We start from the raw sequence: 16,597 nt of genomic DNA, 5'->3' as shown, positions 1-16,597 counted from the left end.
CATACTATTGATATTGATCCAATAATATTAATTTTTTTTTTCTGAAGCCTACTCCAGTCATGATGGATATGCTATTAAAACAGTGTGTTATTTTTTTTATTTTTTTTTAACAAGGTGTGTTTGTAGTTTTAATTCAGAGGACATTCCTCTGCTGCAGGGTCACTTTACGTTTACTTATGTAAACTATCTTTGAATTATTGGGTGAGTTCTAGATGTCTTGGTACGTGTCAAAAGAGTACATTTTGAGGTTTCGAGTGATGAATGACAGGGCGAGCAAGACTATTTTACCCACGCCTCGAGCAAGGACGAGTTTGACGGCAAGCGGACAAAGAATCAAATGCGGCGCAGATAACGTCCGCCCGGTTAATCTGTTTCTGACACAACCTTGCTAAGCTTTTGGAATTTTTTATCTAAAAGGCTGCTGTCTGAGTGAAGTCATTGCAGATGTATTTTTTTTTTTTTATGTTATCTTTGTTGGATGAAAGCAGAATTACTGTGTAGTTGCTCTACCTAGTGGGGAAGTTGGTGCATTACAGTTCCATCGAACTTTTAACAAAATATGCTGTGACTTTATCAACATTGAAGATGTAGACACCTGTTTGGTCCAGGTTGACGTTTCATGATGATCCATTGGCGATGTTAGGCCTATTTTAGGGTGGCCCATGCTTTAGCCCCCCCTGAATAATTTGGTGTGATTTTATATATATATATATATTTTTTTTTTACAAAAAATTGCAGAACAATTCAATATAAATATGCAGGAATATGAGTTTAAATAAATAACATCATAACCTGTCGTTATTCACTATGATTATAAATCATTTGAAGACCCTTTGTCAGCGCTTATTATCCAATCCAATCCGTTCCATCGGTAACGCCCGCATTACTATACTGAAAACCCAGTCCACGTTTTCACGGTTATCTTAGCAAGGTCGAGCAAGACAGCAGCATTAAGGCTACGTTCAGTGCGTTCACAACACTGCAGGGTAGGATGTCCAGTTCAGATTTTATTTTGTCAAATCTGATCTTTTTATGTACAAAGTAAATATGTCCAGACTCCAATGCAAATGCGAATTGACTTGAATACGGACATGGAGTAATGACGTTGCACGTCCTGCAGTGTTTACGGAAGTGAACTAGTCGTCTCAGTACTGGCGCATTTGTTGCAATTTCAAGGACTCCAATTGTAGTGCAATCAAAGTCAACATTTTCTGAACCGCGGACAAGATTATGAAAGAAGATGTCTCCCGCAGTTTTGGGTACATTTGCCTCGATGTTTGCTCTGAAGAGCGTGTTGGTGATCGGTGGTGGATCATTGATTGACGTGAGTTCCTAAAACATTATTTTCGCCTGTTTCTGCTTATTTGTCAACTATTGATTTTGTATCCATCTATTTCGGTGAATAATGATGAGGCTTATCATAAGCCTCATCAGTATTCGCCATTATGATACCGTAGCGCGGGAGAGTTCACACTGAAATCGCATCAAAACACAATCTGATTGATTTGTAATTCAAAACTCATAATCATAATGTCTATAATATTGCTGACAGAAACATAACTTCCACACCGTATGATAAGCAAATCACACTACTACAGCTTTGCAGTATATGTGTGCTAATTAAACTTAATTGATGTAGTTAGTTAGTGTTATTTTAGAGTAGTGTTTTTGGGGCTCTGAAGACTGGATGCACTGACAGACTCATAGTCAAATGGGTGGACTTCTATGGAGTTTTATGGGTGTTTTTTCATCTTCACTTTTATCGTTTTCACCATAAATGGCAGGTTATTGTGATAGTCCATATCACCCATCCCTACTGGCCAGGTGTAGACTGTTGGCCTTGAATTTGACACCTGTGGTCTAAATTCCTTATATGACCATTACCGTAATAACAGGAAACTAACAATATTGCTTTTCAACCATTTTGATGTCGTCAGTATTTGCTGTGTCATTCTAATAAAGTAACAACAAGTTGCAAGGAAAACAATCTTGCAAGTGCAAACATTCTGAACCAAAGAGGTTGTGCACAGCCAACATATCTTTAGGTCAGCGGTGTCCAAAGTGCGGCCCAGGGGCCATTCGCAGCCTGCAGCTAATTGTTTACCGGCCCACCACACATTCTGGAAATACTATTGTAAAAATAAAAAAGAACATTAAAAAAAGTGGAATGAGGAGAAATCTAATGAGAGAAAGTTGCAGTGTTGACACAAAAGCTGCCATGCAGGCTGTTATTTTTTCTTTCGTCTATCTTTATTTTTCTTTTTTTGCCATTGCTCAAAAAAAAAAAATAATGACACAAAATCCATGTTATAATGAATTATTTTCAGGGCTCCAATTACTTCAAATATTTCACTTTAAAATGTTTTATGTGGTAAATATTGCATATATTGTGTTTTCTTTGACAAAAGCGCATAAAACAAACAAAATAATAGCTCCAGCATAAAATCGACAGATATACTGTATCTGAAGTTGATCTCGTAACTTAAGTGTTGGAAGTAAAAGAAAAACCTAATAAAAATGTATCACTTTATGAGTGGGGCACCTTTTGGATCCTAAATATATTTAGTGGTATTGTATTTACCTTTTCACTGTGATTACTCAAAAATATTAAAGAATTAAAATCAATGGTGTCCTGCATTATTGATCTTTTAGGGCTCTAATTACTAAATACTGCATATTTCAGTTTTACTATAAAAAAACAAAGTTGTTTTTGACAGAAAAGCCATAAAATATTTTTATTTTATTTTCTATTACTTTATATCAACTTGAAAATGATATAGAGATTTACTGTAAGCTTTAAATAATTTAAAAAAAATAATAATCTGACTCATTTTTAACATTTTAATGACTTATGGTCCCCGGGACCCCTAAAGGTAAAATAAATAAAATAATCCATATATTTTGTTATGGTTTGAAAATGAAAAATATCAAAATGGCCCCCACATGCTTTAATTTTTCCGTGTGCGGCCCTCAGTGGAAAAAGTTTGGACACCCCTGCTTTAGGTGGACATCCAGCCCCCGTTTTCCAGGCAAGAAAGTTTCTTTCCCCCAGAACCTCCTCTGTTTTCTGGTCAACTATGTGCAAGTTTGTTTACTCTGCTTTCATCTGTTCAACGTTTCCCTTTTTGCAAGTCGCCTGCTAGCCTTTCCCTGCATCAACACTGTCCTTGTGCGTTTGGCCCATCTCATGCTTACTAAAGATGACTGAAGCATTTTTACACTTATACTTTCAATCGTTTGGATCTATTCAGTGTTTGTTGTGTAATTCTAACACAGCGCCAATAAGTTTTCAGCAAAAAGATCTTGCAAGCGCAAACAATCTTTGATAGCGCGCTCGCATCACAGGAACCTCCTAGGACATGGGTCGGCAACCCAAAATGTTGAAAGAGCCATATTGGACCAAAAATACAAAAACAAATCTGTCTGGAGCCGCAAATAATTAAAAGCCATATTACATACAGATAGTGTGTCAAGAGATATACATTTAAAGGACTTAAAGGAAACTAAATGACCTCAAATATAGCTACAAATGAGGCATAATGATGCAATATGTACATATAGCTAGCCTAAATAGCATGTTAGCATCGATTAGCTAGCATTAATGCAGTAACCAAATATGTCTGATTAGCACTCCACACAAGTCAATAACATCAACAAAACTCACCTTTGTGCCTTCACGCACAACGTTAACAGTTGGGTGGACAAAATGAGACAGAAAAAGAAGTGGCATAAAACACGTCCTAGAAAGCCGGAGAAAGTTATACATGGAAACAAACTAAGGTGAGCTCAAGGACCGCCAAAATTAGTAGGACAAAACGGCGCTCGCCAAATACTCGAATCAGTGAAGCATGTTTAATATAAACAGTGTGTTATAACAATTAGTGTCATGTTTGTCCTCCTACAGAAACCATATTAAAACAAAAAATATATTTTTTCCCCTCATCTTTTTCCATTTTTCATACATTTTTGAAAAAGCTCCAGAGAGCCACTAGGGCGGCGCTAAAGAGCCGCATGCGGCTCTAGAGCCGCGGGTTGCCGACCCCTGTCCTAGGAGCTAAGTGCTGTTCTTCCAACCTGGTGACGCCCCTGTGATGATCCAAATAAAACTGTGACCTGTGTTCTGCACACCAACTCCTGCTTACAAAAGACAATAACCCAGTTTGTTCATCACTAATCTCACCGATAATGTATTTGTTCCATGGGCCAACTCCCCCCTTTAGCAGTTGATTGCAGACCCTTGAAACGACAGTGTTGAATTTATCCGACCGTGTTCAAGCCAATGGTTAAAACCCCCACTTGGTTGTTGGATCACAGCCACACAGACAAAGCTCTGTGGGTGAGAGCGGACCTTCAGAGAAATGGCAGCGCTGGCTGCACTCCGCTCTCTGGCTCACTGGTTCTGGGCAAATATTTGCCACTGACAGTGATGTGACCAAGTGTGTCACCAATTAAACATGACAACCCGAATGTGGTGAGGTTATAGAAGAAAAATGAGAAAGTAGGTTTCGACTCCACCATTCGCTGGCGGAGTCATGCTTTATATTAAAGTGAAATAAATATGTCTCTTTTTTTTTTGCACTTACACAATACCTTAAGTATTTTTTCCTAAAAGCATTAAAGAGCATCGGGAGAGAGTCACTAACGTTGAGAAGGGAGCATGGGATGGCGCTCGAGTGTGAGCAAAGTGTACCGTGGGTTCTGACTTTGTGGCTTATTTATTCAAGATGCTAATTATTATTAGTAACTGGTGAGATGAAGAATTGCATTCATCAAAGCACACATTCGGGTTCATGCAGTGGTAATTGACTTGGACTTGAATTGGATTTGTCTTCTCTTGGACGATTCATGTACATTTCACTATGTAAGGCTGGGGAGCAACCCCAAGAGGAACTAGAGGTACAAAATGGATGGATGGAAGGTGGTAGTTATCATTAATAACTTGCAGAAGTATTGACTGTATTACATGCTGATGAATGAGCAATTGGGTTGTAGGCTCTGATTATATTTGGAGTTGTTCCGTTTAGTTTTAATATGAAAGACAGTGGTGCTGGTAAATGAACTGGCTGAGCAAATTATACTAATTACACCACATTTCCAGGTATCACAGTCATGCATTAGCATTTGTGTGAAATCCTTAAAAAAAAATGTGTCAAAATATTTTAATGTTAAGTTGATTTTACAAAGAAAAGTGTTAACTAACAATAACTATAGACGGAATGTTTGATTAAACAAAATTCACAAGTGTGGAGCTCATGTGCTCATCCATTCATCCATTTTCTACCGTTTGTCCCTTTTGGGTTCGCGGGAGCTTATCCCAGCTTCACTTGGGCGTAAAGCAGGGTACACCCTGGACGTGCATGAGCAAATATATTTTGAGTCATTCTGGTTATTTAAATTATACAAGGTGGTGGTGATCATGCATATGTGGTTGTAGATTGTTTGGATGATTGATTGTTTCCCAAACAGGTTTGGCACCTTATCTTGAGTAATTTGACATTGTGGCTATTTGGAGTAGTTCCACTTAGTTTTACATCGCAATATGCTAACTATCATTAGTAACTGGAGAGATGAAGGATTGCACTAAAAAAAGTACACATCCACGTTTTGCACATATGCCGTGGAAATTATGTTTTGGATTTGTTTTATTTTAAACAGTTCTTGGTCATTTCTTAATGTAAGGTGGTGGTTATCATTAATAATTGGCAGGGGTATTGATTATATACATTTTACAACAGGTCCAGGTTTGGACGAGCTCATCTATGATTAATTGGGTTGTAGGCTTTGATTATTTTTTGCGTCCTTTCGGTAAGTTTTTTTTATGAAAGGTGGCAGTTGTTAATAACTGGCGGAACAAATAATTATACTGACTACATCACAGTTATATGTTTCACAGTCATGCATTAGCAATTGTGTGACAAGCTTTGTTTTTTTTTTTGTTGAATTATTTTGATTTGAAGTTGTTTTCATTATGAGAGGTGGTGAACATTACTGATAACCAGAGGGATAAATAATTGATTAAACAACAATCCCAGGTGTGGCGCACATGTGCACATGCATGAGCAAACATTTAGGTTAGTCTACTTCTACAAGGTGGTAGTTAGGAATAAGTGGTTGTGATGATTGATTATTTCAAACACACACACAAAGGTTTGACACTTTTGCATGATTAATTTGCCTTTGTGGCTTATTTTGAGTATTTAGGCTTAGTTTTATTATGCAATATGCTAATTATCATTAATAACTGTTAAGGTGAAGAATTGCATTAATAAAAGTACACATCCAGGTTTAACCAGTGCTGCCAAATGAACCATTATCAAATCAAATTACACCTTGGAATTTTGATTAATTAACTAATTTAAATTAATTATAATCAAATACCCTAATATTTTGAAACAATTGCAATTTCATTGCATGAATATTGTACATTATTAATACAATATTTTTTGGTGATTAATCCCAAGCGTTAACAGATTCAGTCAGAACCAAACGGGAGTGAAAACAAATCACGATTATAAGACACGTAGTGTAAATCCGCACCCTAATCGGCAGAGTGATAAATAAATCAGATTCACACTGCCGTGCTCAGAAATTGCTTCAGGCTTGATTTAGTGAGGCTGCGCTTCCTCGTCACATCATGCGATTGCATTTGTTCATATTAACGAGGCCTCGGTGTCCGCTTGATGCATCTGTGTGCATCTGATAACACAACCTAAATTCATCTCAACAGTGGCGCATCATTTGATACTTGTGTTAAAAAAAAAAAAAAAAGGCACATCATGCTTTTGGAAGGGTAATGAATAAAACGGCTTTTTCTTTGGTTATTCAAAGTATTTTATGAAGTACAAGAGTGCGTGCTGGAAAAACTAGGGTTTGGAGTTTTGAAAAGTGAGTATGTAAGAGCAGATAAGTGTTGTTCTGCGCTCTCATACAAGTGCATACATGAGTGATGGACATACAAATTTAATGCTTTTGAAATCTTAATCAATGACCGCAGCGTTCCAGCGAGCATGAGTGACGCTCGCTCTCAATTAATTTTTGAATCGTTTTAATCTTTTATCAGAGAGACGGGCGCCCTGGCTTCGCAACTCACCGGCCGTGAACAAGACAAGGGCATGACATTAAAGGCCTACTGAAACCCACTACTACCGACCACGCAGTCTGATAGTTCATATATCAATGATGAAATCTTAACATTATAACACATGCCAATACGGCCGGGTTAACTTATAAAGTGACATTTTAAATTTGCCGCTAAACTTCCGGTTCGAAACGCCTCTGAGGATGCCGTATGCGCGTGACGTAACCCGGGGAACACGGATATGCCTTCCACATTGAAGCCAATACGAAAAAGCTCTGTTTTCATTTCATAATTCCACAGTATTCTGGACATCTGTGTTCGTGAATCTGTTGCAATCATGTTCATTGCATTATGGAGAAGGAAGCTGAGCAAGCAAAGAAGAAAGTCGTCGGTGCGAAATGGACGTATTTTTCGAACGTAGTCAGCAACAACAGTACACAGCTTCTTTGTTTACATTCCCGGAAGATGCAGTCAAGATGGAAGAACTCGGATAACAGAGACTCTAACCAGGAGGACTTTTGACTTCGAACACAGACGCCTGTAGAGAACTGGGACAACACAGACTCTTACCAGGATTACTTTGATTTGGATGACAAAGACGCAGACGTGCTACTGTGAGTATGCAGCTTTGGCTTCTAAACATTTGATCGCTTGACCGTATGTGCGCAACTTTTTTTTGCGTATGTACGTAACTTTTTTTAAATATATAAGCTTTATGAACCTTGGGTTAGGTGAACGGTCTTTTGGGCTGAGTGATTGTGTGTGTTGATCAGGTGTTTGAATTGTATTGGCGTGTTCTATGGAGCTAGGAGCTAGCATAGGAGCTAGGAGCTAGCATAACAAACACGCAGGTGTTTTTATGCAGGATTAATTTGTGGCATATTAAATATAAGCCTGGTTGTGTTGTGGCTAATAGAGTATATATATGTCTTGTGTTTATTTACTGTTGTAGTCATTCCCAGCTGAATATCAGGTCACCCCCGGCTCTCACAGCATCTTCCCTATCTGAATAGCTTCAACTCCCCACTAGTCCTTCACTTGCACTTTACTCATCCACAAATCTTTCATCCTCGCTCAAATTAATGGGGAAATTGTCGCTTTCTCGGTCCGAATCTCTCTCACTTCATGCGGCCATCATTGTAAACAATAGGGAACTTTGCGTATATGTTCAACTGACTACATCACGCTACTTCCGGTAGGGGCAAGCCTTTTTTTTATCAGATACCAAAAGTTGCAATCTTTATCGTCGTTGTTCTATACTAAATCCTTTCAGCAAAAATATGGCAATATCGCGAAATGATCAAGTATGACACATAGAATAGATCTGCTATCCCCGTTTAAATAAAAAAAATTCATTTCAGTAGGCCTTTAAAGGAGGACTACACTTTTTGGGGGATTTTTGACGATCGTTCACAATCTCATAAGAGACAAGAAGACAAAAGGTTTTTGTTTTTTTGCAGTCTAAGATGTAAAAATTAGCTCGTTCTAGGTGGCTTGCAATGCTGCTAATGGTAGCAATCAATTCTACCTCCAAATCACTTTAAAAATGCATTCAAAACCGCTAAATATACTTAATTTACGTTCCGTAACCTGTACAATAACCGACCCATAGCGACATTGTTATTGTAAGAGCAAACTCTGAGGAACTCTTTTTCTAGCGTAGTAACATATCGACTATTAGCCATAAAAGCTAGGTACGGCAAGAGATAAGCTAGCTTCTATGTCAGTTTTAGAATCGCGTTTTAGTCTGTAATGCACAACATAATGCGATATGATACCAATATGTACTGACTGAAAAACATGAACAATCATATTACAGTATCTGTAAAGTATTAGCCCACATTTCATGTTTTGTTTGTACACAGCTAGCTTGACAGTGTATGTACTGTAGTTGTAATAACAGCCATTACATGCTGCGTGTATCAAGAATAATATTAAAGTGACTCACTCAATGGACAGTTGTGCGTTTGGTCCAGCTGGTCGGGGACGTGTTTTCTGGTTTATTTTGGGTAAGCACTCCATTTATGTCAAAATAGCTTGGCTCCAAGTTCCACAGTGTCAAGTCACACTGACCTCACTCTCTCGGCTTCACTCTCTTATTGCACTAGTTTCAATAATCAGCAGTTCATCCTCTGTATATTCAGGTTAAACAAAATAAGGTTGTGAATCTCCATTTGGCCAAAAATAGTCATCTTCGTTGTCTGTTACCAAGTCTGCCGCGATTACAACACACTTGCATTTGTTTCCGGAAGTAAGAACACACATTTGTTCCTGGAAGTGCAGTGCTATGAAAACGAAAATATATGCGCTGAGGAAATAAGTTCCGGTAATGCTTAAAATGACCAAAATATGGTAAATATTGTACATATTACATATTGTTATGAACGTGTCTGTTACTACATGATGTATATACTTGCAGTGTGTATACAAAACGTTGATGGAGGATTTTGACGTTGTTTTAGAGGTCTTTGAAGGCTACAACGTTGACTCACAGTAGAGGCATCTTGGAAGCGTTTTTTATCATCTTTAAAATCCTACAAAAAAAAAAAAAGACGTGTGTTTTTGTCTCTCATAATGATTGTGAATGATAGGCAAATTGCCAAAAAAAAAGTGCAGTTCCCCTTTACAACCAGGACTCCCAGGAAACAGTATTTATATTAGGGCTGCAACAACTAATTGATTAAATCGATTAAAATCGATTATAAAAATAGTTGGCGATTAAGTCATCGATTCGTTGGATCTATGCTATGCGCATGCACAGAGGCATTTTTATATTGTTATTTATTTTTTATTTTTTTATAAACCTTTATTTATAAACTGCAACATGTACAAACAGCCGAGAAACAATAATCTAAATAAGTATGGTGCCAGTATGCTGTTTTTTGTTCAATAAAATACTGGAAAGGATAGAAATGTAGTTTGTCTTTTTTATCCGATTATTAATCGATTAATCAAAGTAATAATCGACAGATTAATCAATTATCAAATTAATCGTTAGTTGCAGCCCTAATTTATGTACATACAGTATTTACATACAGGTTGTTTTTTTATTCATATGCCTCTTTTTACCATATCTTTACTTTACCTGGTTCAATGTTCGGAAAATTACTTTAAAAAATAATTATCATAGTTGATTGGTATTTTACTAGAAAAGTAATTGATTTATTAATGGAATAACTCTTTAATAAATGTAATTAATTACGAAGGAATTAATACGTAGAACTTCAAATATCTGGCATATGTAGTTGAGAGATGTTTCATGAAAGCAGAGTGTGTGTGTGTACGTGTGTGTGTGTGTGTGTGTGTGTGTGTGTGTGTGTGTGTGTGTGTGTGTGTGTGGGTGGGTGTGTCAGTGCCCGTTGCCAAGTGACGCGTGACGTCAGCCAGAGCACACTTAAATGGAGCAGCATTTTAGCTCAGCTGCATTTGCTAGTTTAACAGCGGCAGTTTCCAGGCAATTAAGAAAGCTTTTTATTGGATTGCGTTACATCTGGTTAATAAATAGATTGAATGTGCTTCGATGGATGCCATATTTTCTTGTCTACAAATTGGGTATTGTAGGATTGCAAGCATGTCACTTCAATCACATATTTGTTGTTCATTATTCCCTCGTAGTAGTAGTGTGTATATGCTTTATGCGTGTGCGTGTGTGTACTTAGCCCACATGTTATTTGCTGTGTGATGCTGCGTCTACGTATTTCATAACAAGTTCATTTTAGTGCGGTGTTGGTTGTGGCCTTCATTAGTAGAAATATACTTCCTTCATTGAACGTATGGTGCTTTTGACGCTGTCATAATGCCATGAAACCACATCAAAAGCAGTGTGCCACGTTTCATCAACTTCAAGAGTTTTTACCTTTAAAACATACATTTAAAAAGTATGTGTAATGTTATGTGCAGTAATGTATTCAGATGCATGTTATGTTGTTTGCAGGTTAGTTTTATATTGACGGTTAATATCGACTATTCCACTTACACAACATTTACGGGAATTAAAAGTATAACTGGTGGTCAGTTCTTATTAGCTTGAGTGGTTGTTTTTTGATTGATGCTGCAATGGCAGGTTAATGGGACTGATTGATACTGATTGATACTGTTTTTCAAATGAAACAAAAACGTTCAGCTGACATAGCAAACAGAGTGACAAGATACAGTAGAATCCCCAAAACACCCTGTCTAAGTTGCTATCAATAACTCAATAAATAGGTGGACATTATGTTGATAAAAGCGGATTATTTTTTATTTATTTATTTATTATTATTATCACATTGCATAATGTACAACTGTTGTCTGTAATACTTTCTACTGTCATACAATATTTCTTATCTAAAAGTTGTTGTTTGTTTTTTTTCCAAAAGGCATATTACATGTTTAAATTGTGTTTTGAGGGGGCCAAGCATAAATTGAACTCGTATCCCTGTATTTATTTTTTGCAAGATGTTATTAATGCATTGGGGTGCATGATGCATTGGGCGATGTAGGCATTCTTCTTTTGTTATTTTTACAAAATACCAAAATACCAAATACATAGTTTAATTATTCATTCATATTGTATTTGTAATGCATTGATCTCTTTTTTTGACTGACCGATACCCGTTTTTAAACAAATAAAAAAAATACATAATGCTGTTAGACATGTTTTATTCAGATTAAATCACACTACTGCATTTTGATTGTTCACAATTAATTGCAGAACATTTCTTACTTACTTAAATTAATTGCAGAGTTAGTTTAAATCAACATTAAAAACGAGCTCAATATTTTGACACTAAATAACATTTTATTTTCAGAATGTCAAAGAGAACATGTCACAAAAATTGTTTTATCTCTGTTAACCGAATGCACATCATTTCTTCACAACTTGGTAATAGTTCTATCTAAAGTCCCATCTGGGTTTGATTTGAAGTGAAATTTGTTGGCGTTGCCTCACTCATCTTTGCACTGACGCATGCATTGACCTGATCACTGACCGTATAACAAACTGCTGTGCCTTTCAGCTAACAATCCGCGGTTAAGGTAAAGGAAATTCTGTGATTAATCTGCATGTATACATGATCGATGCGCTAATGTTTCGTGATTAATCACATAAGTTTACACATTAACTTTGAGTGCCCTAAAAATACATAGCTGTATATGCATGCGTTCATCTGTGCAAAAAAACAAATCCAACAACATAGTGCTCCTTATTGCTTGAGTAGTTGATTTATTAATGATGCTGCATTGGTCGGTTTATTAGACTGACCAATACATCCGAAGATTACTCTGAAGCACATTAAACAACACATGCACATTTATATTAAACAACTGCATTTTTGGAACACTGAATGAAATAAATAAAACAATTAGTTACATAAAACTTTGCTGGTAACAAGGCAGCTTGGCGCTTAGGGCATTTTAATGTGTACATTTTTAGCCTAATAACAGCAGACCAGAGTAAAATAGATCAGAAATGTCATAACACCCTTTTTAATTATTCATGCACATCTGCATTGACGCTACAACATATTTCAGCAACAGGCTCGTTATTCCTTCATCTCAGAAGACGCATATTTATTGCTGGAATGATCTACCTCGTGTGCTGCACGTTCACTGCGTTTGTCTGTGTTTGTGTGTGTGTGTGGGTGTGTGTGTGTGTGTCTGCTGTTTCCATATGCTACGTTCCCCCTCGTTTGTGCAAAAACCAGCAATGATTGCAGGCATGCGGAACACACACATGACCCAGATACTTTGGATGTTTAAAACCCTATCTGGGTCGCTCTTGTCAACACGTGACGACAGGTAGCTTAGCCGCCACACGTAAACACAAAGTAAGCACTGAAATGATTGCTTATTTTCTGTCGTTGTGGTAAGATGTATCGAAATACAGTGTGCACTATGGCAATTATCAGTAACTGGTGGGTGGAATTATTTTTTTTGTGTATTGTGGGACGTTTTAGTCAATTTTATGAAGCAAGGTGGTGGTTATCATCAATAACTGGTTGGGGGAATGAGCACTTCTTTGAAACCACATACATCCAGATTTGGCACCATTGCCTGGGGCAGTTCTGACACAGACTTTGAGTGTGTAGCTTATTTTGTGCTCACCTGGTTGTTTATATTTTGAAAGGTGGTGATTATCATGAGCGGAATCTTGATTTGCGTACTTAATTGGTTGTTGAACAGGGTTTGTAGGTACAAGAATGTGTATATTGAATCAAATGTTTTCCTAGAAACAATGTAAACATGAATATGCATTCCAGTCTCAACAAAAGTGTCAAAACGTGGACCTTGGAGTTTGTTTTCCCGGAATGCAAAGGAAAGTTGGCGCGGGCAAGGCGTGAATGTAATAACATACATTTATTTTAACACTAACAGACTACAAAAAACGAAGCAAACAAAAGGCGCGCACAATGGCGGAGAACAAACTTGACTAATGAAACAAAACTTGCACAAAGGCAGAAACTATGAACAATAAACAAAATCTTACTTGGCATGGAACTATGGTAGCATGAAGACAAAACGAGGTAGCAGGGGTGTCAGAAGAAGCATGGTATGAAAGTATAATGTCACCAGGACGAACAACAGAAACAGACAGGCTTAAATAGCAGTGACATGATCAGTGAAAACAGGTGCGTGACTCAAAACGTGAAACAGGTGCGTGACATGACAGGTGAAAACTAATGGGTTGCTATGGTGACAAAACAAACAAAAGTGCACAAAGAGTCCAAAAACAAAACCGAACATGACTAAAACAAAACATGATCACACAGACATGACAAAAAGTCCATCCTTTAGTGAAAGTTTGAACACTTTGAACACAGACACAATATAAAGTGCTATGCAGGACTGTATATTAAACAAACATAACCATAAAATGACGGATCAACTTTGAACAACAACAAACAACATTAACTACCTGAACTTTCCTCATTAGTAGCCGCCCTGTCCACATGCACACATACTGTCACTAGCCTTGTGGTGCACTCACAGTTTGAAAAAACATACATTTTCAACTTTAACAGCCAGGCCACCACAAAGCTTAGCAATGAAAAATATAATCCACTTTACATTGTCATTTAATCTTTCTGTTGTGCAGCGGAAGGGAGGAGTAAAGGAGTTGTATCCATTGCTTTCTTTGGACTCGTATTTAGTTGGCAAAACTATAAAAATGCTGTAAAAATGATAACACTTAACAAGCAGACACAGTAGAAAATGTAATCTGTATCTAACAGCAGCACTGCTGTGCCAATTGAATGAGCACCGGAGTTCGATCAGCCCGCCACACATGAATGTGCTGCCTGGCACAAAATGGGTGGATGCAATGTCCATACTCTGAGACAAGGTTCGTACAGCCAAGCATATTTTTTATTCGGTCTGCTCTTTGTAAATGGAAACGTTCCTACAATAAGGGGTTCCTAAATGGAGGTTCGATTGTAACTGGCAGAATGAATGATCCAAACTGAGCCAAGAAGTCCTGATTGTGAGCCACGTATAGTGTAAATCCAGCCTTAATCGGCACAAAGACAAACCAAATGACGCTAATCTAGGCCATCGTTGTCAACACACGACGACAGGTAGCTTAGCTGTCACACGGAAACACAAGCAGGTTCGCTAGAATCAGGGGGGGGGGGTGGAAACAGCTTAGAAGTTGAAAAAGCTGCTGCCTGTTTTTAAGATAAAGTGGGCCAAGGGAAACACTGACATCCGTGGGAGGGGAGAGGGGGTGAAAGAGAGAGAGAGAGAGAGAGAGAGAGAGAGAGAGAGAGAGAGAGAGAGAGAGAGAGAGAGAGAGAGAGAGAAGGAGTGTTGTGTGAGGTAACTCAAGGACATTCCGCCTGCTGCTGTGCTACAGAGCATGCTGGAGAGTAGCAAGCAAGAGCTTCTCTTTTGGCCACTGCTACGTTATGTAAGACCCCCAGTGTGACACATACACACAATTTAAAGCTTAAACATCCCAAACCACGCGGCGATTTTTGCATGGAATTTCACTGCAGCCATGACTGATCACAGCCTTTCATTGCCGCAGAAAAGAATCCGATAGAATAGAATGCAATTGTCATATCTTCAATGTATTGTGCATTGGATATGCGCTTTAAAAGATAAGCCGAGTTTTAAAAAATGTCGTATATGCTCGAAGAAATGGTTGGAGGGCACGTGAAATAGGCGGGGGATATGCTTATTAACTTCAGTGCTGAGAGTCAGATGAGGAAGACCGATAGACGCGAGTTGCCAGGCAACCAGAAGAGACACCATGAAGTAAAAAAAAAAACCTTGTAGAGTTGGAATGAAGACCACTCACCAAAAACAGTCCTGGCAGGGACAGACTCTCTGTTGAGCCAGAAGGACACCTGGGAGAGGATGACCGTCATGATGCAGGGCAGATACGTCTGGATCACAAAGTAGCCAATTTTCCTCTTCAGGTGGAAGTGGGTGGTCATCACCACGTACTCTCCTGTGGAAAAGGTGTGAGAACGTCAGAAGGAGACATGGAAACAACTCTGTACTGTCATGCAGCAATTGAAAAAAAAAAAAAAAAGTTGAAGAAATAAACTGGAAGAAGAAATTGTTTCAAGTGAAAGGGTTCTAAATTGCATTCAGCCCCCGATCGAACTCGAGCCAGTGAGCTAAGAGTCTAAGCTGTCGGCTCATTGTCCGGCGTGGCTCCTGAGGCGTCAGGGAATGGGGTTTGCCAATGTAGTCTCACACAGCAAAACCAGCTGGCATGCATCAGACTATCATCCGGGGCCCTGCCTAGTCCTAGGCTCAAACATGGGTCCTCTGAGAGTAAAAAAGAAAACGAGCTAAGAGCAATGTACCCTTGCACACCTGCACCAGCTAGCATCCGTTAAACAACAAATAAACAGTATTTATTTTTATCATTCAAATTGCTGTTTGAGTGAATCTTGAAAATCCCTGAAAATTTGAAAAAATTCCAAGTGGTTGAGTTGACTGTTAAAACTAAAGTTCTGTTATGCATTTTGACATATATTAAACATTTAAAAAATCCCCAATAATTTGAGAAAAATCTTGTTTAAATTGGTTAACAACTGGTTAAAAATCAAAATCAAAAAATCAAAGCGAGCTTACCTGTGCTGGACTGCACCACACCTGAGTCCACGCTTTGCCCCATCAGATCATACTGGTTCAACCTGGAACCGTCATCCGCCACCACCACGGACTGGGCGGCCCCTCTGGTCCACACGTACACCACCTCTGCTCGAGTGTAAGCATCTACCAAGGGACGGGAAAACTGAATTATTCTGTGATCTCATGTCATATTTAGCTGTAATTGTGGGGAGGTGTGTGACGTTGGCGAACGAGTCGAGTCTTTCCAACGGCTCTTTCAAGTAAATGATGAGGACTAGTTTGATTTGCGAGTTAATCATTAGCGAGTCGTTCGTACTCCCGCATCTCAATAAGGTGCAAAGTGTATTGATTTTAGGAGTTCAAATAAGACAAAGAGACCAATTAGAGGCTCAGGAAGTTGTTGTTTTTTTTATCAGAGTGAGAATCAGTAGTTTACATTATTGATACTGTATT

General features: G+C 38.2%; 1 protein-coding gene across 1 annotated transcript in view; it reads right to left on the bottom strand.

Annotated features, from left to right (window-relative positions):
• The window catches only part of gabra1 (gamma-aminobutyric acid type A receptor subunit alpha1), a 79,296-nt gene that overhangs the window by 19,501 nt on the left and 43,198 nt on the right, over positions 1-16,597 (bottom strand). The window contains exons 7-8 of the mRNA XM_062048719.1: positions 16,145-16,288; positions 15,357-15,509 (exon numbers count right to left, since the gene is read on the bottom strand). Coding sequence (XP_061904703.1) covers positions 15,357-15,509; positions 16,145-16,288 — 297 coding nt within the window. The remainder of the gene's footprint in view (positions 1-15,356; positions 15,510-16,144; positions 16,289-16,597) is intronic.

The sequence above is a fragment of the Entelurus aequoreus genome, linkage group LG05, assembly GCF_033978785.1.
Source record: "Entelurus aequoreus isolate RoL-2023_Sb linkage group LG05, RoL_Eaeq_v1.1, whole genome shotgun sequence".
Lineage (NCBI taxonomy): Eukaryota > Metazoa > Chordata > Actinopteri > Syngnathiformes > Syngnathidae > Entelurus > Entelurus aequoreus.
This window is presented reverse-complemented; position numbering and strand designations above follow the sequence as displayed.